This window comes from Lepisma saccharinum, chromosome 4 (assembly GCF_977018435.1).
Source record: "Lepisma saccharinum chromosome 4, izLepSacc3.1, whole genome shotgun sequence".
Classification (NCBI taxonomy): Eukaryota; Metazoa; Arthropoda; class Insecta; order Zygentoma; family Lepismatidae; genus Lepisma; species Lepisma saccharinum.
This window is the reverse complement of record NC_139232.1, coordinates 47,780,107-47,807,631: the sequence shown is the minus strand read 5'-3', so window position 1 is coordinate 47,807,631 and position 27,525 is coordinate 47,780,107. Positions and strand designations below refer to the sequence as shown.

General features: G+C 38.0%; 1 protein-coding gene across 6 annotated transcripts in view; it reads right to left on the bottom strand.

Annotated features, from left to right (window-relative positions):
- Nucleotides 1-27,525, bottom strand: part of shep (RNA binding motif single stranded interacting protein alan shepard) — a 154,735-nt gene that overhangs the window by 37,673 nt on the left and 89,537 nt on the right. The window contains exon 1 of one of the 6 annotated variants that reach the window (XM_083120481.1): nt 20,335-20,630. The exons of the other annotated variants lie outside the window; for them this stretch is intronic. Within the exon in view, the coding sequence (XP_082976607.1) occupies nt 20,335-20,388 (54 nt within the window). The 5' untranslated portion in view covers nt 20,389-20,630. Of the gene's footprint in view, nt 1-20,334; nt 20,631-27,525 lie in introns of those variants that run through there. 6 annotated transcript variants of the gene reach the window in all.

Below are 27,525 nucleotides of genomic sequence, written 5' to 3'. Positions count from 1 at the left end.
AATAATGAAATATTCACATGCATCAGTCATCCAAAATATTTCAAGTACAAATTTGAAAAGGGGCATAACTAGATGGTGCAGAATCATGTAAGAGCAGAAAGCGTCAAGTGCATAGGACAATAGAACCACCACAACAAAAAACTGTGCCCAATGTGGTCAGGGAAAACAATTAAAAAAAAACATGAATTTCTCACAAAATCAAGGCACAGAGCTAATTATAATGTATGCTTCCCGCTGGGAACGACAAATTCATGTTTCACGTTTTTTCTGGCATTTCAAGTGTTTTTTTATTGATTTATTTTACTTCGTTTTTCCACCACTTTTGGCTAATCATGAAGATGAGAATGAGCGATATGATTATATTGATGAAGGGACAAAGCTTTCCACCAAGTGTTGTCTGACTGTCGAATACAGTATCGGGCCTACCCGATTGCGCAGTGGTAGTGTCGTCGCCTTGTAATCCAGGTTCGATACCCGGTGGAGGCACAAGTGGTTCGGATCCCACTTTAAACTGTAGGTCCAGTCCCGATTAGCCTTACTGTGCATAAAGTGGACTTAAAACAACAAATCAATCAATCAATCAATCGAATAAAGTATCCAAAACAATTTTTCACATGAAATTTATATTATGGCTTGCATTTTCGGCAATATAAACAAAACAATAAGCGTTCATTAAGAATGTCCATGAAGCAACAGTAGCAAATCAAAATGACGACAAAGTTATTGTGTACACATCCCTATTGGCACTAGTTTTACTTCTACGCGAAGAACGGAATTGGGGGGGGGGGGGAAGTGCGAACAATAGGTGTGGCGTATGGCCACAAAACACAATCAGGATGACTGAAAAAGTAAATATGAATGAAGCAGTGGGGTGCCCAGAAAGTTAGATTGATTTGCTTTATTTACTTTGCTTCTGTGCCACGTTTGGCTAATTAGCGAAGATGGGAATGTTTGATGATGATATTGAAGAATGAGCCGGACCCTGTGGCCGAGTGGTTAGCACATCGCGCTGCGACGCCAAGGGTCTCGGGTTCGAATCCCGCTCGAACTTGGTTGTTTGTGAATGTCCATTAATCAATTTCATCACTCATCCTCATCTTCGCAAATTAGCCAAGAGGCACAAAAAGCGAGGTAAAATAAAGTAAATCAAATCAAAATATTGAAGAATGGACACTCAAACATCTATGCCCAGGCAGGATTCGAACCCGGGACTCCTGGCGTCGTAGCGCGATATGCTAACCACTCCGCAACGAGGGCCGGCCCCAGGAATTTCGAAACTGAAAGTGGAGGGTTACGTATACTTTTTTTAGTAGACGGCCCTTTTTTGGCACTTTTTCCTGCCTTCGACGTTTTTTTAGTAGACGGTCCTTTTTTGGCACTTTTTCCTGCCTTCGACGTTTCTTTTAAGGAATACTGAGTCAAAGGGAGGGTTATGACCCCCCCCCCTTGGGCACGCCACTGGAATGAAGAAAAATAAGAACAGTATTGAACGAATGCGAAGAATACATAAAATTATTAATTAACGTCTCCAGTTACGTCTATATAGGCAGATGCTGCAGACTGATGACAACTACGCCTTGCAATTGGAAATTCCTATAACCGATAGTACTGAGTCTATAGTTTGCACGTGATGTGTCATGCCATCATATATCGATAACCGTTACGTAATAATAATAATGTTGGTTTTTACCATGAACTCTTAAGACTGAAACCCGGAAACTGTATTATCACTTTTCGAAATGGTCGCAACTCTCGCGTTTCCTACGTGGGGAGGGCGATTTCGTTATTTTTAGGGTAAACTACGACTATGCAGCGCGCCGATAAATTCCTTCTGTAAAGAAACAGGATTGCTCACACTATAGATCGACCACAAGGAAAAAAACCTTGGAACGAGAAGTCCCCACGCAGCTTTCCCTTCTTCCCTCCACCTCGGGCCATAAGGAAGCATGGTCCACTCTCCCCATCCCCTACTCGCGGGGGTACGGTGCACAGGAGTCGCGGGTCTGCGCAAGTTGTTTTGCTCGTGGTTCCACTATACTTTATGATAGCATGTTAACTTGGTGGGGGCAACCCTCACCAAGCAACATGCAAGTGAATTTCGTTCCGCGATCAAAGCGGCAACAGCGAAAAATGCACCCTAACTGCAGCCACATTCCGACCTCGAAGTACATCGGCTCCCTGCATAGCCATCGGCTCTTGGGAGGTTGCGTCAACTGACAGGGTAAACCTTCTCAGCGGTCAAGACCACAAGCACGGCCCACCTGGCCATCTGCCAATGCAGACACGTGACCTCATTCACATTCAGTCACTTCCATGAACTAGTGTTGCCACCTCAGCCAATGATTGCTTTCACTTTCTTGAGAGCTGTAAAAATAAAGCGAAGACGTAGCCAGCACCATGCTGCACAAATGCTGCAATTATTAGTATTTATTTTCCACCGCTAGATTAATTAATCAAGATGATAATTATGAAATGGCCAATATTGCTAGTACGCCATGCTATCCCACAGAAGTGAGTACAACACGCTCAAAGAATTGTTAAACTAATAATCGATTGATTTGGTGTTTTAAGTTCACTTTATGCACAGTAAGGATAATCGGGACTGGACCTACAGTTTAAAGTGGGATCCCAAACACCATAGGCGTAACTTGGCGGGGGGAAGGGGGCGCCTGCCCCCCTAACATTTTCAGGTTTGTTAAAATTTATAAGGGTACTTTTGTTAACATCCTAAGACCTGAGAAACTAAGTAATAAATAATAATATTTATGATTTCACAAACGTAAGTTATTTATCAAATAATCCTGGACACTATTTTTATGGAATGAAAAACTTTTCGACTCTGCCCCTCCCAAAAGTTAAGCCTTAAGTCCGTACCTGACCCTCCAAAGTTAAGTCCCAAGTTACGCCCATGCGAACCACTATGTGCCTCCACTGGGTTATTGAGCATATGAGAACACACTTTCTCGGTAAAACGCCCCAGAATGTGATTTCTTCTTAATTAAATAATTTTCTGTCCCGCACCGTAACTGTGCGGTCTAAGACGTCAGACTTTGAGCTTGGGCTACAGGACGCGCGCTGGTTCGAGAAACGTTAACAACTTTTCTTATGGAGATTTCGGTCAGTGTATGGAACCAGGGGCCACCCACCCACCATCGTTAGTAAATTGGAGAGCTACGAATGAGTAGCGTAACCCGGTCATGGAAAACGTATTTTAACTGTTGATGATCGTCCGTCCACCTCTGCTGCTGAGGCATGTGGGAGTGAAGGCGGCAGAAGGTTGTAGGCCTTCGCTCTAAAGGAACGTTGCGCCACGGGTTATAAAAAAATCTAGTCGCAAATTGGACACCGAAATTATGGCAGAATAAAAAAAAAAAAAGAGGGACTTGGGGTAATTCTATGGTGGGGAAAACCCATTCCGAAATGTTAAAGAAAAGAAGGAAGGAATTAAGAACGTCTTCCTTTCTCTTCTACTTCTTATTTTTTGTTACTTCTCCATCCTTTGGGTTAATCGCGACAATGAGGAATGATGAACTAATTATGAAAATCAATCACACATACATGGTTATCCAGGGTTCAAACCTGGGACTTCTGGATTCGTTGCACGTTAAGCTGGCCACTGAGGGGTGAACATGTCATCATGTTTGTAACAAAATGTTTCAAATTCCCCACCATTTGTTTGCTGCAAGTTTGCCCGCGCTTTTCATGTGGACCATCCAGTGCTACCACAGTGCAAAGCACGAATGTATTGCATCTTAGTACCTAATTCATTCTCGTGAATTTGTGGTTATTACACAATTGCCTACCAAGTTAATAGCAGGCTAATTGTCCGTCGCTACTTTATTTTTCTTTTAAATCTTAAGTTTTCGTAAGGAATGGTATTGTATCTTCACATCTAGGAAAACAGCGAATGATTGATTGGTTTAGTTTATTTTACTTGGCGTTTTGTGCCTCTTGGCTAATTTGCGAAGATGGGGATGAGTGATGAAATTGATGAATGGACATTCACAAACAACAAAGTCCGAGCGGGATTCGAACCCGGGATCCTTGGCTCGCAAGCTTGAACTGGCTATGCACTACGGAAACCGGAAACCATTACTCAGATGTAGTTTACTTAGCCTTGTGCGGTTTTCAAATTTACAATTATGGGAATTCTTAGGAAATATCGTTCTATGAATTCTGTTTACTCGATGAACTTGAAATGACACCTTCAAACATGAGGTCTAGTTTATTGTTTGTACATAAAGATCCTTACGCCGCACATTAGTATGAAGGGGTGATTTTGGAAATACCATCATAAGTCACTCTTCTACGTTCTACACCCTTAAATTGCATGCTTGCAGGCTAACGAGGCCTTCGTTTTCTGTGGACCAATAGCCACTATAATCCTCTGTGAGGTTGCGTGTTTTCCAGTCTTGTCCATACGCTTACCGAGTGTTCCTCTACATCCTCAGCTTTTAGCCTAAGTATTAAAATTACGTCACTAAATGTACGCTTTGTTTTTAGTTGACGAATTGATCTCTATAGTAGATTACAAGAATTAACTTTGTGTTAGTGCAGAAGCTCTTGACTAGTATTGGGGCTTGTCGCCTTACTGTGTGACTGGTGAAAAATCGGCATTGTGCTGAAGCGACCTCATTTTAAATGTCGATCAAAAACTTTACGCTGCATTATTACGCCGCATCGTTGTATTTCATGACATCCATTCTTAGATAAGTTTATATTGACACACTAGAAATAACTCCACATTCTCCTCCTCTTCACATTCTTACTTCGACATCAACATAACATGCATTGCCCAACAAGTTAAAAAAGAAAAACACATGGTTTCTTTAAAGTATACCTACACAGAATGAAATGCTATTGATAGATCGTTAAGTACCTCTCATTTTCCCCGTGACTGGAAAAAACTGCAAATCAATTACTGGAAAAACTCCAATCAATTTCGTAAAGTGTGCAAACATGCGAATGAAAAGTACGCTACATATTGTTAAGATACTACTCGCAAACAAGTCGACTGTACAAAATATAAAAACACTTAAATTTTCGCATTCTTATCTCTCGAATTTCACCTTTCAAACTAATGCTACGTTCTTTTTTGTTTGTTTCTTTACTAGAGTGGAAAGCATGAATATTACCCGGTAAATTTTCATCATCGTGTTCATTGACGTTGTTTTCCGCAGGAGACACGACCGCATCAATGAAGTTTCATTTCTGAAAAACACTTAGAATGAAAGAAAAATGAAAGGGTGGTACTTGTGCATCCCATTGTACACCGCAAATACGTCAATTTAGGAAGAACAGCAAATGTGGAAACAGGCCGTGTTAGCTGGGAAACACTGCAGTGATTGGCATGCATGCATAGCAGTATTATGGTCGGCAATTGGAAACACGTATGCAATGTCGGGACATGTACTGAGCATAACATTTAAAATCTGAAAAATCATAACAGCTTGCAATGTTAACCTTGTACATTTTTTAAAATTATTTTTTCTTTTTTTGCATAAAAGAAATTTACACCATGTGCAGTGGCGGCGATTACCGGGTCGACCCACCCCCCTTTTTACTACTTTTTCCTTGCACTATGATAAACCTTATGTATAAAGGGAAAGTAAACTGCCCTTGTCCCCCTCCCCGTTTTGGCACCTTGTCCCCTCAGTTTTGGAACCCAATCGCCGCCACTGACTATGTGATTAGATCAAACCTGAAACTATGTAACTGATATGGGCAAATGGAGTCCAGTAGAAACACGGAACCCATTGAACCCTTGAGTAACTTCTCACACAGTATTAACATTGCTGTAACCTAACACGTCTACACATTTTCAGTATAACTATTTTAACAATGTAAAGTTCACAGACAAATATATTCAAATTATTAAATTACAAAAGCGCATTACGTGCTTTAAATTATCTCTAATACAGAAAAAAACACGTCCAGATCAACGTTGAGATATGACCTTGAATATTATGTTTGCATTAGCCGCCAATGCCTTTTACTCGACAGCAAATGACCCAGTTCTTCTCTCGGGGTGAACGGACAGCTTCTCAAGGCTGTTTCTAAGGTGAGGAGAGAAGGAAAAAATAAGAAAAAAAGAATCCGGAGTCAATGGCCTGTGTGGCATGTCCTAGAATGACGTCAAGTCGGTAGTGGGGAGGTCCTAAGTAGTACGCATACCAAATTCTACTAACTGTGAATGACTCCGTAACAACTGACCATTGGCATGCTCTCCACATGAAATTATCGAACGTATGTTTATGAACGAAGCAGCGTCAGCATTTCACTATATTCGTCGTTACGTCATTTGGCTTAAATCTTAATCAAACGTGGCACTGTTATTATCCTGTCAATCAATCCGAATGTTCGGAAGGAATGTTCCGTAGGTCATGGCAGTTTCTTGTTTCACCATAGGCACTTCCTTCTGCTTTCGGTGACAATCAGGACATGGAGACGTTACATAAATTGTGACAAATGAAAATATCACTACGATGAAGTAACAGATGATACAGATCAGAAGTATCGACGCTATACTAGAAAGACCTAAATATTAAATTGATGACCCCGGAAGATTCTCCCATCCTTTATCCATGCTCGGACCTTTCTTCAATATTTCAAAAACCCACAAAAATGATTTACAACCAGCGTCTTGATTTTATTTGATTATGCTTATTTGCTTCGCTTTTCTGCCACATTTCGCTAATCGAGAAGATTAGGATTAGTGATGAAAGGATACTCACAAAGACCACCCATGCTCAGGCCAGGATTCGAACCCGGTGTCGTAGCATGCTGTGTTAAACCACAAGTCTGCTTACAACAGGGCCATGCCCAGGGAGATTGGTAGGGGTTATAACACAGAATTTCTAATGCAGATCTTATAACACAGATTTTCTACCAAAAAAGAATATGTACACAAAAATGGAAAGCATACAGCACAAACTACCAAAAAACAGGGTGTGAAATCCTGGGGGACAGGGGGCATTTCCCCCAACAATCTTTGCCTCAAAAATTCCCCTACCAAAAAATCCCCGGGGGAGAGTTATTGTTATAAGAAACAAAAGATAAGCTATTACCTTTGACTTCAAATAAACTCTACTAAGGATAATATCGAAAACTCACACAAATTAGTGTGGTTGTGAGTGTTGAATGGTCTCTCTCTCTCTCTCTCTCTCTCAAGATATCATTACAAGATTTACATAAATATGCATAATAAAAGTAAAACAAGAATGCAGAAATCTAATTGATTCATATTAATAAAGCAAAAAATAAATAACAGCTTAGGAAAAAACACCAACTATTTCCTAATGTAAACAGTTAGTGAAGGAATTAGTTTGCTACTTTATAAATACCTGCTATGTATAAAAGTAACAAATTAATTTATTTATATGCATTTAATAATAATAATAATGTACTTTAATTATTTAGTAACAATTTAATAACAAATATGTGGGGGTGAGTTTGTAGATTAAGATCTTTCCCCACCAGCAGTCTTCAATGATTTTGCACCCTGCCAAAAATGAAGTCCAACCCCAAACGATATTTTCGGTTGGAAAATAAAAAATAGCACTTGAAACATGTGCAAACCATTAATTTGGAAACTAAAGTTTAATATCTGTTTCTATTGGAAAGAATTTACAACTGTAAGTATATTAATTGTAATTAATACAAGAGGAGATTCCACACAGGTAAAACAGGGAGAGCGAAAAATCAGGCGAAGACAGGCCAGTGTGTTAGCTCGGTGACAAGAGAAATGGCATGGTAAGCCAGAGATCCGGGTTCGAGTCCTGGTCGAGCCTGCATTTTCCGCTGAAAAATCTATGAAGAGGAGCTATGTTCCAAAGTATTCCAAATTTTAAAACTTGCATTCAATCATACTTTAAAAATTGTAAAAATGTAAACTACGTTACATTATCTGCTGTAACTGGGAAGCAAAGGACCAGTCTGTATGTAATTAGAAATTTAGTCGTGCAATTTCTGCTTTCTGTAAGTACTTTGGTGCCAGTCAACATTTTTCACAAAAATGCTCTCCTGGTATTACTCGTATCCCATGGGTAGTAGTTTCTCTCTTGCGTGTGCCAATCAAATTGTAATCATAAGGTTTAAAATAGGTTTGGGTGTCTTTGGAAACTTTGCTCTAAGGATAAACTGCAAGGTAGAAAACAACTTGATCAGGGAAGGCTGGGTCCTGTTTTGGAATACCAGATAAAACTTCCTGCCTCTATCTCTTCTATCTTATCAGTTCATTTTCCACCAAAGCTTCCCAATTAACTTACAAATGTGGAGAAAAGGCAAAACTAACGACATAAAAATTGCAAGGCATGATTCTAGAAACTAGACAAGATCAGAGAAAGGGATGTGATAGAATGAATTCTATTGTGTCATTGCATTTTACATAATGCAAACAAGACACATGCAGCCTCTCATAAAAACCAACACTGTACACAAGAAAAGACTAAAACCATTTATAGTATCCAACCTCTGCATTGGGAGCCTATTTTCTTTATCATAAGAACAGACCTGGTGAGGCTTTCAGCTCCCTCCCCCTCAAAAAATATAAACCAACTAGCCTTTCCTCTGGTAATTATTTCTTAGTGAAGTCAACAGTGGATGGAAAATGAAAGTATGTACATCTGAAGTTTATGGACTGCGTATTATGAACTAATTCTGGAGAACATTAAGGAAACCAGCTCAAAACCAATTCTTTTAACTGACCCTCCTCACATTATCAATAATAATATCTATCAGGGAGGTGCCAATAGTGTTTTAGAAACCACAAAAATATCTACATGTAGTCTATTAAGTGGCTTTCAAGCTGATGCATCGCTATGTCAGGGGTTCAAATCTGGACTCTATGGCCAGGAAACTGGAACCTTAGTTCATGGATTAACTACTAAACTTGCTTGCAAAGGGTGCACTGAACATCTCATGAAACCAGCACACTGAATACTAAATGTTTGTGTCCTTTGCTTCATGTCAGTTTGTTAATTGTGTTTATTGGACAAGTGCATGGAAGGTAACGTAATCTAGGGGATAAAGGAAAAAACTTCAATGGTTAATGATTGCAAATACAATGTAAGAATGTTATGTCAGATATCTTGCTGTTCGCCTAATCATCAGAAGCTCTTTATGAATGCAATGATGTTTATGAGGGTCAGAAATGTTCAACACATTCCGTTTTAACAGTTTCCCTCCAAAGATGCACAATATGAAAAAAGCTGATCCTGTGTCTCCAAATTAGTGCCCAACTACTAGAACAGTGTCAAATTTGTTATATAGTCAGTATATCTGCATTCCACTCCTATCGCTACTGCCTCTTGTGGAGGACACATGCAAGCAAGGATGTCATTTACACAATTCAATTTAATTACAGTGTAACTTTTAACAATAACTCACCTCATGCACCATTCAATCATCTTGACCCCAGAATAAAAATTACATTATGTGCATCCATGCAAAGCTCCATAATTTTATAAATGGGTTGTGGATGGAATTAGCTTTGAAGTTGATAAAACTTAACTACAGTATGTCTCCCTTATCCGACATTAATGGGCCAGCAGAACGTCGGATGAGCGAAAATGTCGGATAATAGGGAGGTGTTAAGAAAAAGCCTATTAAACATCAAACTAATGTTATAATTTTACACATTACGAACCTAATATAATACAATGATAAACTGCACTGAGTAGCGAATGACAGACGGGAGTCAAAGTGTAGGCGGGCGCACCACGCGGTAGAGTTGGGAGAAACTAAAAATAGACTATGCTCACCCTCGCAACTTGCAGTTCTTGTTGCCGATTGATGATTTTTTTTCCGGTGGTATGTTGGATAATACGGAATGTCAGATAAGCGAAGGTCGGATAACCAAGACTCTACTGTACTAGTCATGATACATATACATTGTGTAACCAACTCTCTTGCATTTCCGAGGATTTTCCACAGAGCTAATTTCTTTGGATCCTCCCAGTTCATGTATTGACATTCTCTTTCTCCCGCATATTTCATTTACAATCATGAATTCAAAATTTAGTCATTCCAATATAACAGGAGTTTGGCAAGCCATACAATAATTATGGTTATAGTTGTGAAGTGTTTTTGAAATATGCACAAGATGATTTAAAATAATGCATGGTTCCGCAGCATCAGTGGATAAATACATACGTCAGGACTACGAAACATGCAAATTTATATTATTTTTTTCTGTATAATTGAATTATTTATTTTGATTAATATTATCCATTCCATGAACATGTGCTGGAAGTGACCTCTAATTGCTAAAAATGCACAAAATTTGTCATGACTAAATCTAAATCTCCCTTACATTCATGGTCGAAAGTTGGTCACCTCACTTATACATATAATTCTTTTCTTCATATATGATTTGGTCATATTTGTTTAAAAAGGTAGCAAGCAAAACAAAGAAGAAAAAAAAATATTCAACTTATATAAAAAGTAAATGAGAAAGTCACATCAACTAATAATCATTCCAGTTCTTACACACAAAAGTAGCCTTCAGCAGATGGAACCTCCCTACAAGTCCCTTAGGATTGGAGGTTTTCAAGTGTTCGCTTTCCTTGTGAGCAGTAATACATAGAAAAAATCTTATAATAAAAATTATTTACCATAAATCACTTGTTCATTTCTTTTTCATAAAGCATGTTGGGAGTGAAATTTCGATATTCCACTTCCCAACAGGCATAATTAGAACAAGATGAAAAAACAAATTTTAAACAAAAAATTATATCTGTAGAACCCCTGCGCTCCCGAAAGCCTCAATTGTATTACACATTACTTAAAAAAGAGAGAATTGGTGTCAATAATTACTTTAGTTAAGCAGTATTCTTGGTAGACATCACTGGATTGTCGGTAGGCCATGTATGTATACAAATAACTTCCCTTGTCATATGCTAATTACGGGTTGACCGAAAACAGACAAAAACACACACTCATAGTTTTTTCCTATTTTTTGAGTTCCCTATTTAATTCCAACTAAATATTTTCTCAAAAAGTGGACTTTCATTGTACTTTATTCGAGTGACTATCTTACATATTGCTAGAAACAATGATTGGGACAGGCATATATCTAGAAATATATGTGGAAGGAGTTTGAACTAGGGATCCATTCGGATCCGGATCCAAAAGTTACGGATCCGAGAGGTTTCGTATCTTAATCCCATTATAATATTACCACACCTTAAAAGGTATTATGATCTTCGATTACAAAGAAATTTTTCGTTAGTCCTACAAGAATTTTTTTCAACTGTTGTTCCTAAAATACTATGCTACGCATCGGCTAACACACTCGTGCAAAAATGTCCGAGGTGATTTTGTAAATGCCATTGAAACGAATATGTATTCATTCGAATGTATTGGAAATGAAAACACACATAAATGTGAGACATTCCATTCCAGGATGAAACCTTTAACACATATAACAAGATAGAAATGTTATACAAAAATTATACAATTGTTCTACAGTTACAGTTTTACAAATTAAAATAAAACATTATAATATATGCAGTGTTAAATAATTACAAAGTGTAAGACTAACAAGGGAGGTTATCTAAGTGTTCCCCTCCGATTTCCATGAAACTTGGCAGGTGTATAGTGGGGCCCAATGGAAGAAATACGTGTTTTCTTATTTCAGCTAAAAAACTGTTTTAGGGGGCAAAACCCCCTCAGATGTCAAGATGAGGACAAATTGAAGTGAGTATCTGACCCTGTGTCCCCCTCCGATTTCCATGATACTTGGCAGGTGTGTGTATAAACGGGCCCAAATGAAGAAATACGTGTTTTTTGTTTCAGCTAAAAAACGGTTTTAGGGGGCAAAACCCCCTCAAATGTCAAGATAAGGACAAATTGACGTGGGAATCATCTGACCCCTATGTCCCCCTCCGATTCCCATGAAATTTGACAGGTGCATAGAGAGGCCCTATGCCCCCTGTTTCTTCCTATGCCATATTTACGTGTTTTCGGGGTCAGATCCCCACTTCAATTTCTCCTCATCTTGACATTTGAGGGGGGGGGGCTCTATACACCTGCCAAGTTTCATGGAAATCGGAGGGGGAGACTTAGACCTCCCTAGTAAGTGTATTAATTAATTACAAGTCGCGCACGCGCGCGCACACACTATGTATATATGTGTATGTATATTATATATATATGTACAGGGTGGCTCAATAAGTCACTTAACACCCCCGGTACAAGGCCACTGCAGCGCGCAGCATGGAAATGGTGATGACCAATCGTTATCAGGCCAAGGGGGAACCACATTGACGACACCCGCAGGGTCGGCGGCCATCTTGATGTACGCCATCTTGAATTAAACTTCAGAATTTTAAATGGGAAGGGGGTCGTAAGACATATCAAAATGGGCTAGAATTTCACGAGAAATGCAATGGTGAAGGTTTTTTCGACGTATCTTTAATCAGTAAAAAGTTATGACTGAATTATTGTATCAATTTGCTCCTTTTCGAGGTGTTAGAAAAATGCCTTAAAATTTGTTTAGCGCATCGGTAATGCATCGAGATCAAAGTGACGTCTAGGGAGAGACGTTCGCATGCCATTGCACATTATTTTAATCGGATACATCCATGAAGAGTTGCTCATTATGAATGGTTGTCGCGAACAATTTACAGTGTGACGCTTCCATTGAATTAAAAGTCCTTCACAGTGACAAATCTAATGTTTATGTTCCTAAGGATCCGGAACCAACCGGATCAGGATCTGGCCATCCCTAGTTTGAACCAAGTGTCTCAGTAATAATAATATGTTTATGTAATTTATCAGTCACTTCATAATATGTAAATTAATTGTATTGTTTTAATTCCATGAATAGGTGAAAAGACAGTATAAGAAGAGATACAACAGCATGGATTCATTATCTAGCTTACATGTACTTAATTGGCAAAATTTGTATGAAAACAACTGTCCTGGCAAGGAAATTAATAACAAAAAGATAAAGGATTGAATATTTGTTGAATAACAAGAAAAACAAAGGATTTAGATCCAGTTAACAAAAAGTAAAGTTCCTGATTAGTATTCTACGTAGCTATATTATTATAAAGTAGTAGAGTGCATAAATCTTGTTTTGTACCATCACTCAAAGCCATATGATCCAAATCAAATTCTTGCCTACTTCCCAGGCACGAAGCCAAGGGGCGGGCAAAGGGGGCTTAGTGTATAGTGGTAATTAATTTTACATCTAATATCTTGATTTGATTTGTTGTTTTTAAGTCCACTTTATGCACAGCAAGGCTAATTGGGACTGGACCTACAGTTTAAAGTGGGATCTAAACCTCAGGCGTTAGGGTGTCTGACTACCATGCGAGAGACCCATGTTCGATCCCTGGTGGTAGAGAACATGAATTTTTTCAACCTGTTCAAGTGGCTCCGGCGCCCACCCAGCGTTGTCTAAAGTGGGTACCTGGAGGAAACTCTGGGGGGTAAAGGCATCCAGGAGCATGGTGCTGATCACATCACCTCCACCTTCGGCCGTGATCAAGCAAGTGTGGGCCCCTAACCCCACACCCCCTATATCCTCTCATGGCATGGTGCGTAGCACTTTACCTTTTTATTATTATTCCTAGTAATCAAGTTTTATTTATGGCCTGCCCCCCTCTGCTGATAATGGATGAGCCTCCCCCCTGAAATAAAATTCTGGCTAAGGGCCTGCTTCTTCCAGTACGTTCAGTGGAAATAAATAGCCCTCGAATATGGAACAAATGTTAAAGAAGTATATTTTCATTATTTAATTTTGGTACTTGATAAGTCTTTTGGTGGGATCCTGACCCCCTGGACTTTCACCATAAAAGCATTCTTGGAATAGCTATCAAAACTACTTTTAATTATTTTTATTTAAATAATAAACTATAAAATAATAATCAACCATATGTATATCATCCTTCGCAAAGTAAGTTCCACTGATGAATATCGTAGTGCTGAAGCGGGGCAGTGTGAATGTGCATGCACCATGTGTACCCACAACCTTGATGAAGTGCAGACGTCAGTCTGAGGCAAGTTGGTCAGGAGAGTAGTGCGTAGTTGTTATGTTTCGGACAATCCAAACTACCGCCACATGTGAGGTGCGATCTGTGATCTGTTTTCTGGATGCACGTAATGTTCCAGCTGCGGAGATCCACCGTCAGATTTGTGAGGTGTATGGAGAAGAAATAATGAGTGCTTCAATGGTAAGACGATGGGTGAGACAGTTTCGTGGTGGACGGGTTAGTGTTCATGATGAAGAACGAAGTGGTCGACCGTCTGTTGTGACAGTGAATTTGAAATTTCGCAAATTGTGTAACAGTTGGGTCCCTCACCAGCTCTCCGAAAATGGAAAGAATGGGAAATGCATTATAGTTTTTGAAACGGTATAGTGAGGAGGGGGATGAGTTGTTGGATCGGATTGTGACTGGAGATGAGACATGGGTTTTGCATGAAACCCCAGAACAGAAACTAAGAACCATGAAGTGGAGGCACTCTGCATCACCACAGAAAATGCAACCAAAACCAAAGCTTACAAACAAAAAAAAATTATGTGCACTGTGTTTTGGGATAGGCATGGAACATTGCTTGTGGAATTTATGGAGCATGAACAGCACATCAATGCTGAAACCTATTGTGTGACACTTCAAAACCAGAGTCGTGCAATCCAAAACAAACATTGCTCAGTAGGGGTGTCATTCTCCTCCACGACAATACTAGTCTGCATGTGGCAAATGCAACTCAGGAACTCCTGATGACCTTCCATTGGGAAAAACCACCACATCCCTCTTACAGTCCTGATCTTGCCCCATCTGATTTTCATTTGTTCCTCCACCTTAACCCTCCCGTTGCCAAGCTTTTCGACACCTTTATTTTACCAAGCAGGGTATTTTGACTACCCCAATACAATTTTGTGATTTAGTGTAATATTTGTTTTTAGATTCTGTTATTTTCAATTAATATCTTTATTAAGTATTGAAATACAGTTTTTCAAATTATTAAAAGTATTTAAACTGAACATAAAGACCATATGGTGACACTAGTGCAGCATTGCCATGTATGCGCACTCTAATTCAACTCAACTACAGTAACCTGAGACAATAGAGAACAATATGTTATTTGAGCTAAACAATGGATGTATGGTAAAACTCAACAATGGGAAAATTAAATAACGCAGATGAATGAGAGACATATTTCGTAAAACCTTCATTTTTGACAAATAAGAAGATAAGACATTTCATTCCAAGCGGGTTAGTCTCACAACCCCACCAATATATCCAGTCAATAATAACTATAAAAACAAAAAAAATGAGTCAGAAGTGTGAATACAATATCAATCATTTTAGGACAAAGCCATGAAACCATAAGTATGTAGATCTTCAGATAAAATTATTATAGGGAAAAATCAACCTGTTGTAGTCGGAATACCCCGCTTGGTAATGCGAGGGTTAAGGCATTCCTTTCTGGAAAACATTATGATACTGACGATGAACTGAAACGTGCAGTTTCCCAATGGTTCTCCATTCAGACGGAAACGTTCTATGATAGGGGTATCACGAACTTGGTATTTTGCTGTGATGCGTGCTTGAATTCTTATGGCGATTATGTGTGAATGTTGTACCATGTATATATTCTCACCCCTATAAAGGTCATGATATTACTATTTAGATTTTTCATTTTATTGCATGATGGAACTTACTTTCCGAACAATGTAATATCTCAGTTGTAGGTACATACCCGAGCAGCATTTTATTAGTTTTCAATACATTTTTCTTTATTGTGTTGGCACAAGAGTTAAATGAAGAGGAATTTGAGTATAAATTGTCCTTTTCCTAATTGCCATTGTACACAAGTTACATTGTTACTTCACTGAAAGACCTAGTCCTTTTGTGCAGCATAAAACAAATACTAACTCTCTACAACAAATAGTTCCATTCTAAGTTGATTTTTTTTTGGGGGGGGGGTACATTCTGTATGTGCACATTTGTGCCAGTTCTTTAATTGATTTATTATTTTTCAGATACCGGCTAAGTAAGCCATAAATACAAGAAAGATAAGCTATGAAATGTGATCTCAAAAACCTTGGTCAATACAAAATTGGATTAAAAGTTCTTGCAGTGGAGTGGGGGCTTCCTAAAAAAAAGACTCAACTAGTAACCACATGACTGAATAACTATGCAATACATTCTAATGTATGGCCGATTCTACTATATTGCTGCAGATTTTAAAATTTGGCTAGCAACAGTGCAAAAATTTATAATGGCATGTTTATTATTCTGATTTCATGATACACGTGATACAGAAAACACTCAAACATTCAAAAGCACATACTACACTGTTTTTCATTAAATAGAAGGTAATAGAAATTTCCATAGGCGAACTCGAAATATTATATAGGCTATAAAATTCAAAAATTCAGGCACAAGGTGAAAATTTTCAGGCACCTTGTACTTTTGTACCCCTGCACATAGTTTTCATGTTACATTGTAAGTCAAGTAAGTAATATCTTCATATGTGCATAAATATTTTATTTAAAAAAAAATGAACAACTTCCCCCACAGTTCATTGCAAGAAATCACACTCGCTGCCATGGTTCCGGCAAGTGTCGCAGAGCGTGTTGTAAACACAGTTGATAAGCATTCACTTAGTGTTAGTGGCAATGGTTCAAGGTACAAATATTAAGATTATATTCTAAATCTAGTCTTCTGCATTTTGCTTAGTCTCGTAAATATGACCAGAGTATCTAAAAAGATGTTAATTGCCATAAAACAACGTCTATAAAGACAGGTAATGTCCAAAAGGAATACAGGACTAGGGAGCATGTTTCTCCTAGAAATATGGCCTCTCTGATAGCATATGAGCTAATGCCTATTGCCTAATCGAGGGGTCCAAAGTTTGATTCCTGATGGAGGAACATTTTAAACTGTAGGTCTAGTACCAATTTGTCCATCTGACTATAAAATGAATTACAAACAAATCTCGAATCACAAAAATGATCAGTCATAGACATTCCAATGTGCAAAATTTTGTACTTGCTTTCAAATACTATTCATATTCATACTGGCCTAGCTCGCTCTTCCTCCGCCTCACCAGTTCCAAGTATAGAAACGGCCACCAGAAAGAAAAGGGAAGATTTCTACCTCCCTTGCCCCCCCGCTGCAATGGTTGAAAGCAATTGCTGTCAGGTCTCCTAATCTATCTCCCTTCGATTTCTTTGTAAATCCTCTAAAGAACTTACGGGGAAATTTTCTGCAGTACTTACTTATGTTCTCTGTATTTACACAACTTTTTACACATTGTACAATATGTACCGGTATATATAATATGGGATATAGTTTTATTATTTGAATTGGGTACGTGTTACGTGCAGACAATAATGTTATGCTTTCTTTCCTTCTCTTTCTTACAAATATGGAATATATAATGATAATTAACCAAATGTGACAAAATAGATACGCTAAGTAACAAAAGTCATCAAATCATTGATTGATTGCTTGATTTGGTTAATTTTACTTCGCTATTGCCACTTTTGGTTAATCGCGAAGATGATACGATAAATTTGATGAAGGAATACCCATTGCCAATCCGAGATTCGAACCTAGGATCTCTGGCTTAGTGGTCAAATCAAATAGTCTTTTATTTTCGAATGGGGGGTGGGTGTTACGTGTACTTTTTTTAGTACTCATTCATCATTTTGCAATCTTTTCCTGTTATTCTTAGGAATACTGGGCCCTAAAGGGGGGGGGGGAGAGGTATGACCCACACCAACCACACCCCTTTAGCATGCTACTGATTGCTACCCCAAGTGTCGACGTCACCGCACATCACTGCTAAAAGAAACCATTAGCAGAGCTGAAACATTTTTTGCCAAAAACTTGGGATGTATGTTTTATGTACAAATACATATAGCTCTCATATTATATTACATCCATACTAAAAAAAAATCCTAAACTTTTGATTTTTGTTCAAAATTGATAATCAATTTTGCCCTCTTAAATTTTAGCCATTTTCATTAGAGATGTTGCAAAAAGGCACAGAACATAAAATAATGCTTGAAATGTACTGAAAACAATGATGTTTACCACAGCTTTCTATCATTTTTCGTAGCTGAGCTACGGAATTTTCGGAACTGTCTGCAAAGGCAAAAAATACCCGAAGTCATGGATAAAAAAAAGGCCAGCATTTCTAAACAAAGTCAAGTTTTAGAAAAATAATGACTGCTTTGGACTACCCTTGCTTGTGTGTTAGAACAAAAATATTGAATCTCTCACATGGTAGTCAGACACCCTAACGACTGAGCTACCGCGGCTCAAAAACTCTGTGAACTAGAAGTGGGTGAACATCATAGTAATGTTTCTCCCACTTATTCTACATTTCTAATAATATTATGAGTACTCATATTAGTGGTAATTTGTGAGTGTTTTAGGGCCATATAGCTGTGTGGCAGTGGAAAATTGGTTCATACACCCTATTCTGAAACGTAATATTTTTACTATGAAAAATATTACATTTCTGATTTTTAATATTATGTTTGATGTGTATTGATTATGCTGTGTAACAATTTTGTAAATCTCATTTCACATGACGCGTTTATTCGTCCACCCAATTTCTCAAAATCTTCAAATTTTCAAAAATTCATAACTTTCGATATTTGTTGGACAAGTCTAATATTACATATTTGTCATAGTGGACCAAGTATCTATCAGCAAAAAAAATTGAAGCAAAACCATGACTATGAAGCAACTTCTTGTCCTTCAATTGGGTGATTACGTGGAATGACCCAGTAGCATAAGCAAACTTATTTGTGATCAATACAAGATAAATTTATTTTTGTGTATATATCCTGTGTGCCAAAAGGTTGGGTAATATTTTTAATGTGTGCTTAATTACACATGTACATTTGGTACATGAAAAAAAACTGTACCCCTACTTATTTCCAAGAAGTAAATTGAGAAACTGCAGTACAAAAAAATACAAAGTCAATAACCTGTGGCAATATATGTGTTGGTAACGGTTTTGATTGTGTAATGATTTTTGCAAATTGCACAGGATGATAAAGATATGTTTAGAAAACTGGAAATGAGTGTGGTCAAGCTCAGAGAAACTAATTTGTGTGTTTCAAAGATGCAGAAAATATTAATGTCTAGGGAATTATGCTGTGAAAACTAGGCTGTGCAGGTGACAATGCTCATGTGTAAACACTAAGACAATCAAACACAACCTACAGAACAGCAAATTTGATCCACCTAGCCTACTCCCATAAGCATATATGGGATGGGGAAAATTGCTCTACACAAAAACCCACCCCATACTTGATCAGAAAACCTGACCAGTGTAATCATGAATAGATTTTAATTCATTTAAAACATGTGTACCATGACATGAACATTGCACAATCTGAACCTGGGCTTCTGTTACTAAACACATTTTTTTCGTTGTATATGGCTGTGTTCCTGAACAAACTACAAAAAAAATAATTATGGCTTCTCACATTGAAACGAATTTCGTCAGACATTTACATTTTCGGTATACCCTTATATTGCTAAAAAGTAAGGTTGCCGTATTTGGTAAATAAATTAGGCACACATCCAACAGGGATACTCGCCAGTTCGAGGCATGGGGAGGGAGGTCATGCAGGAAACATTCCTAAGTAAACGTCAAAATAAAGACAGCATAAACGCTACACAAACGCCGCCACTCGGCAAAATTCCCTACTGCTTCATCATTCCATCGGAACTTCCCCTCCCCTCCCGATTAAAACATTTCATTTGGAAGTAAATTTGTTACGGTTTACCGGCTTAGTAACAAAAACAAAATGTCCAAATTATTGTCGTTCACTAACACAGCCTATAAAAAAAGTCTAATAACCATCAACATATCAGTCACACTATTTACTTTGCAAAGAATGACAACCAAAAACCGATATGATTTCAGATACATATACTTGACAGGCAAGCCGACTGATCGCTAATAATGAATAGAAAAACTTCCTTGCGATTCTGATCATATTTTCATAAATATTATCCACTATCCAATACGGTATAAATATGAACTTTTTTTAAAAAAAAAAGTGATTAATTAGTATCATGTAAACCATACGGAGAAAGAATCTACGAAATCGCATGATCCACGGATGGAAACACCTGTTAACCAAATTTGCATGTACCTACCTTTGTATTTACACAAAAATAAGTTAAGTAATTTATATTGGGTGGGGTCACCCCAAATATGAAAAGGATGGTCAGTTTTTGGAAAAGTTCAGGAATGTAACAATCAAACGTAAAATCCGGCACATTATGATATTTCGCATTCTATACTAAAGACACAACTTAAATATCTTAAGGTGACAATAACACATACCATCATTTTGTAGTTAACCTTCCGACCTGCAGAGTTTTCCATTCGCACTGCCATCTTTCAAGGTTATAACGAGGGGTGTGCCTGTTCGTGGAGAACTTGATACCACAAAATACCGGAATTCCACTTCACCATCACCAGCTCACACAACACACAGCATGTATTTAACAAATTATGATAATGGAAACACAAAACAAAAACATTTAAAAAATCTTATAAAAAGGTTGGTTTAAGCAGTATGTTTAAAGTCGAAGGAACCACTCCCCAGGCTTCCCACCATTTTGCTGCACCAGTTCCCACTAAGCAACTGCGGCGGAGCCACTGTCGCCTTCCTCGTCGTGGGGCTCAGGAGAAATATGCTACGTAGGCCGACTTAGAAATAATTTATATCTGCATTATTTCATTTCGGAGGTCTCCCCTTCTTGATATTCAGATATAATATACACTACAAAGTCGAACCATCCACTAGACAAAATGGTCTTAATCACCAACGAAAAATTACAAAATTGACGTGGCTACATCGGCGACTGTACGGTTGAAAAGTCATCCTGTTTATATTTCACACGGACTTTCCTAGCAAAACTAGAACCGAAAAAATCTGGCAGCACTAAGCGATTTGTATTTCGTAAAAAAAATTTTAAAAAAACAAACATTAAAGCTGAAAATTGGAAATAAATCACAAAGCTTTCCCTACCCGATTCCTGAACGTATGAGTACACCATAAATAAATTAATGATTCGATACTTTCTCGCATGCAGATCTGCTTTTCTCCCCCCCCCCCCTCTTTTATCATTTGTAACAAAACTGACTCCTGAAGAGTTGTATCTTGCTACACTGACCGACAAACGCAAGAATATCGCACCACGGAAAAACTCTTACGCCCACCCATCTAAGTGATATGTTGATATGTGAAGGCCCTGGGCAAGCTAAAATAGCGAAGTCCCTCTCCAGACAGCTGATATACAGACCCAGGTATAGACATAGACAGAAAAGGGCGCAAAAATTTGGGGTGACAAAAATGAACTACCGTAATTGATCCAAGTGCTTCATTTATTTATTCTCGTTGTCAAAAATAACTTACTAGTGGAATCTAACCGAGTGGAAATCGCCTTACATCTGATAGCAATTGACTTAGTTTCTGAGACATGGGATTAAGATTTAGTTCTACCACTTGCAATTCATGAGTAACGAGGGTGGTTGGGTTGATTGAGTTAGTGGGTTAAGTCCACTTCATGCACAGAAAGGGTAATCGGGACTGGGCCTATAGTTTAAAGTGGGATCCGAACCCCTACGTGCCTCCACCGGGTATCGAACCCGGGATCCCTTGATTACAAGGTGACGACGCTACCATACGCCATCTGTGCGTGCTAATGGATGAAAGTACACAATATATTCATTCTTTACGTGGATAAGAGGCATAAGATTCCTGATTTCGCTGCAAGACTTCATTTGTGTGGTTGCTGTCCGATATTGATTGATTTTGTTTATTTTACATCGCTTTTCTGACACTTTGGGCTAATCGCGAAGATGGAGATGAGTTATGATGACATTTATGAATGGACACGCACAAAAACCCATGTCCAGGCCGGTATTCGAACCCGGGATCCCATCGTGCTAACCATTCCGCTACAGAGTATCCGGTATCGTACTATCGGGAATTGATAATGAGGAAGACCGAGAAGGGTAAAAGAAGCAAGACGCCTGCCTTGAACTTCCGTCTAATGAAGGAAATACAGGAAGAAAATCAATCTGCTCCATATGATTTCGAATTCAAAATTCCTATTTCAGCTTATGCATCGGTTTTATACCGTGTGCAATACTAGCAGCAGAGGGTGCATAAAAAAATGAATAAAAGAGGTGCCCATTTATTGGGAGGGCAAAGAGATCACCTCCTAGCGTGTGCGTGTGTGTAGAATTCGCAGATGTCGCTCTTCGCGATTTTATGGATCTTACTAAATCCCAACAGTATCGTGTCGTGTTGCATTGGTCTTGTAGGCGGATTTTCATTGCTTCATAGGAATGGGCAATGGCTGCGTGCTGTTTGCCAGGATCCGTATGTTTAAATGCTTAAGACTGTATATCATGGAAAGGCCTTTTCCGAATTCGCCTTCCTTTTGCCGATAGAGCGCGCACAGCGTTTACACCACCAGATGTTTTGTCCAGGCCCGCTTCGCGAGGCTCCTCAAGAACACGCCTCCTCCGGTACACGGGTAGTTAGTGATTGACAGGTCGTAAAACCCTTGTCATTTCTTTCCTCAGACATGTCCTAGGTTTTGCTGTTCGGGTCTTCACTGCCAAAGGCTGATCTTACCATTTCGTGTCAAAATTCCAGACGATAATATAGTGTCCTGCAGCAACAATATGTGGCTTGCAACATACATAATTGTGAAAGCGTCTTCTCTTCAACGAATAAGGAGTCCCAGTAGTCTATTATTGACCTCTGGGGCGAGGTAGTTAGCGCAGCGCGCTTCGACAGCAGGGGTCCTGTGTTCGAATCCCGAGTAAGACATGGATGTTTATGTTCTGAATGTGAATGTGAAAAAATATGGAACTGAGTAAAAACTGATATATGAGAAAAGCAGAGAAAATATGACATCGGACTGCCACGTAGTAAACCCAGGTTCGATTCTCAGTGTGAATGATTTCAAGTGGAAAATTTTCCAACATTATCCTTGCATAAAACCAACACTGTGAATGTATTTGATCTATTTTTATAAAACTTTCACTGATACGCAATATATGCACCAATTTAATCAAACTTGCATATTTTAATTAATATTAGGTCTAAAGCAAAATATGGTTATTTAATACCATGTTTTCCAAAAAGATAATAATTAACAAAATGGTCAACTTTTTCTATTTATATATATTTTTGTTGTTGTAACCCCTATGCAAGGGTAGTATTTTCCTAAACTTGATTTCGTTTAAAAACTGCAGCCATGTTTGATTTATGATTTGCGGCATTCTTAGCCTTTGTAGACAGTTGCGGTAATTATGATAACTCATCTAGCTTGGGTAAAGAAACATTGTTTTCAGTTCATTTCAAGCTACATTGTATGTTTCGTGTATTTTTTCAACATATTGATTTTGACCAAAATTCAAAGTTTAGGATCTTTTTTTTAGGGAAGTTATGTAATATCAGAGTATTTCGACTGAATTACTGTTATAGCTCTTTGATCGTTTCTTGATTCTCTTTTTCAAAATTTTGAGCCCAGATGTCTCCGATGGGGGAGCTAAAAAAATTATATTTACAGCGTGAGGATTACTCTATGACAGGTACCTGTGAAACAAAATTTCCAGATTGATATTTCATGGATAACAAACCTACAACAGGGGAGCGATTGTTCAAAAACAGGCATTTTACATTATTATTTACAAAGAAATGTTTGCTTTTTAATAATCATGTAATTAGAATTATTGTATTTATTAATTACGTCATGCAAATGGCGTAATAAGTCCGTTAGTAGTGTTACGAATTAAATTTTCCTTTTTCCTTATCCCATTAGTTATGAAGAACTTCATCCCGGCTCGACAAATGTCACAAGGTCTTTCAAACTAAAAAATAGACTGCTTTTTGCCAAATTTAAGTCAGATTACGTGCCAGTAAGCAGTTTTTTCCTGTTTAGACCACTACTTCAACATCGACATTTGTCCGAACGGGAAGTTCACCGATTCTGGCCTACGTTAACTTATTCTTTATAGAATTACAACAAAATTGGTTGCTTTGTTATTTTATTGTAATTTTGAAAAATCCAATTATGTATAAAAATATGTTTTGTTACTATAATTAGCTACTTGTATTTGAAAGAAATTGGTAAAGCCACCTACCTGAATTATGCAATGTGTTTCGAAGGCATATTGGTGGGTGGGTGGTGGTGGCCCTTTACATATTCACAGTCTCGGTTATTTATAGAGGCGATGCAAATCGTCTCTATGCTCCTCCGTAGTTATATAGAAGAGTTCCTTGTACTTAGATGCACCCCATGCAGTGGGAGGAGCCCACTTTCCTCACCCTCTCCTCCGGGAATCGAACGGCAGTCAAGCTCTCTTATCGACTGGCTTTATTCTCCCAAAAATAATTTCCGAAATAAATTATGACCGATTTTGAATCAGGTGCAGCACAAACAACATTGGAGATATTGAATCGGTAGAGAAAACCCGATTTCCAGGTTGTAAACTTATATTGGCTCCCGAGCGTTCGTGTATATAAATACAACCTCCCCCCAATTTTTTATAATTCTCTAGGCATTGAATTAATAATGAAGGTTAGTATATTGAATATTTCACCCGAAATTCATTATAAAATTTTAAAATTAGTTCTTAATGATTTATTGATTTGGTGTTTTAAGTCCACTTGATGCACAGTAAGGCTAATCGGGACTGGGCCAGGCATGGAACCCGGGATCCTTTGATTACAAGGCGACGACGCTACCACTTCGCCATCGAGGATGCTCAGTTTTTAATGGGGATGAAATTTAAATTACTAATATTACAAAAGCCTCCCCGCTATTTATTCCATCCTGTTTAATGATTACGAAAGATTGTTGTTTCAATTTAGCATGTAGAAGGATTCGAACAGGTGTACCAGCCAGATTATATCGGCGTTATCTTCCAACGTTTCGAGCACATACATAGCAACAACATCTCATCCCTGAAGATGAGAACAATGTATACGATGGAAGCTAACGCTGATTAGACCTCCCCTGTTCAATTGACGTCGCCAGGTAAGCTACAACTCCTATGTAGAAGGGTGGAAATGCAAACGAGTTGGATGAGATAATTGAGGAAATTAATGAATGATATCCTAAGTCTGATGAGATGGAGGCCAAAAAAAATGTACATATGTAGATAAAGTGCCTACTGGCAAGAGCTAAATAAGATATTAGATGGAAAATACAAAAATTGATTTAGTAATAATTAGAGGTTATTGTAAGCGTAAAAAATTGATGAATGAAAAAATATGTTTTGATATGTTTAATAAATATTGATTAGGGTGCGGATTTGTAGGCAATTTTCTCTCTCTCTCTCTCTCTCTCTCTCTCTCTCTCTATATATATAATATATATATATATCATTACATATGTTTTGTCACTGCTGTTTGTCTACTAACTATTCATACTGTGCTTCAAAAGCTGCTTACTTTTAGGGATACTTCATATCGAAGCAACACGTGTCTCTTGGTAACTGGCTCTCAGTAATGAACGCAATCAACCATTCAGCTTGTGTTGTCTGTTGCTTGTGTGTCCCTCGGACTGAGTTCTTTTTCATACGGTGCATCGTGTCGCCCTGGCCTGTTGTTCGCGCATGCACAGTGAATATTTTGCTTTAGACGGTATGAAATATCCGTGTCGCTTGATTGAACGCAGGTTTGTGTGACATGTTATCCTACAACTGTGTGAAACGTGACAGGAACTGTTAATTTAAAGGAATGACATTTCTCTTTGTACATTGCATGAAATGAAACTGTGTATTTTCAGAATATCTGCATGTAATATTTCAGATTCTTGAAATTACTAAAGGACAGGGGTTCGAGGCTGAGAGCTTGAGTATAAATTCCTCGTAAGTTGGGTTAGTTGAAGTGTTTGTTTAATCGTGTTGGCCAGGATCTCAGGATACCAATAATATAATTTTGAGAATTGCCCGCACTGCCCTAAGTCCTTACCTTAGTGATATTAGACGAACGTTGATTGGATTGTTCTCTAGACGAACGAGTATCTTTTATCTTCGTATATTAAAAACAACTATATTCAAGGTCTGGTGCTCAAATTTGCTGCAGATCGGAAGTATTCTGGTGGGAAATAAATATTTACAGTGTAACTTATAAACAGTGGGTGGATTTTCTTTACACCTACCATGAGATGGGTTGATGCCCCGACTACTGGAGAGGGATAGAGTAGTTTCTAGGAACGCAAACACTTTACGAAAATAAAATGGTCGCTACGCTGCGCCGCTGTTATTGTTGTTACTTTTATGACAGTTTTGCCATTCGCCGGCTTTACTGATCTTCAAATTTAACAAGTATTATTTATATATTTTATTCAATTTCTGTTATTTAGCGTCATTTTTAGCCAACATCGGCTAATCGCGATGATGATGAAGGGACGCCACCAAGGTCTAGTATATTATTGTTGTTGTTGTTTCATTTACTGAGTTTTAATTGTTTCATCATTTCACAATTTGCATAAGAAAAAAGTATAAAATGTCGGTGCTTAGTAGTGCGGGGGAAAGGGAGGCACCAAACGACAATCCTGCCCAGGGACTGATCTATGGGGCTGGCGTCTTGTTTCAACTCTTAGAACCTCGGAAAACTGAATTCGCCTGAATATGTGAAATGACGGCGCACAGGTTCACAGTTGACACTTACGATTTATCTTTATGGATGTAATTTCGATTATGATAATCTGTAAATAATGAAGTTGATAAATAACGTTCAGGTATGTTTGAAGTAGTCGAGACCGAGAGTATGAAATACTAATAAAAAAATGAAACCTACAGAAATGAGGTAACGGCGAGGAAGAAGAAAGATCATCCGTGTTAGATGTAGTGAAACAGCAGTATTTGTTGGTGTTTACCATAAATGTGGAAGTACTGCGCAATTAACATAAAATTTCTTGCCCGATCATTTAGCCGTACCATAGAAGTGTACCATTAAAATTCCTTTGAATTATTATTACTTTTCAAACAATGTATCTATATTTATTTATTTATTTCGTCTTCTTTTACATGGCGAAGTTAAGACTGTGGAGCCTTTTCTTCCACTTGACCATGTTTACAAAAAAATGAATGTGAAATAATTAAAATATTGAAAAATAAAAATATATATTAAAATTACAGAGAAATAAGAAATACAAAGAAAAAATACATATAAGAATGGTAATCTAACCTATAGATACGGGCACACACACTCACAATCACACATACAGTGCTGTGCAAATTAATGCGGACAAAGAGAGAAAAATCACACTTCTACAGTCCTCCACTCTTTATGGGAGATAATCGAATAAATACGTAACATAAACTTATACTAGTAGTATCAGCTAACTGTTTGATGCGTACTTGATACTGTTTACAACAATTGCAAGGTTTGAAGCATTTCTGTTGTTTCATTAGTGTCGTTGTGGTGCAATGCCAATTATTAACCAACAGACTTCTGTGAGTGCTTGGCTGTTGTAAACACGCTTTTGTTGTGCTCCG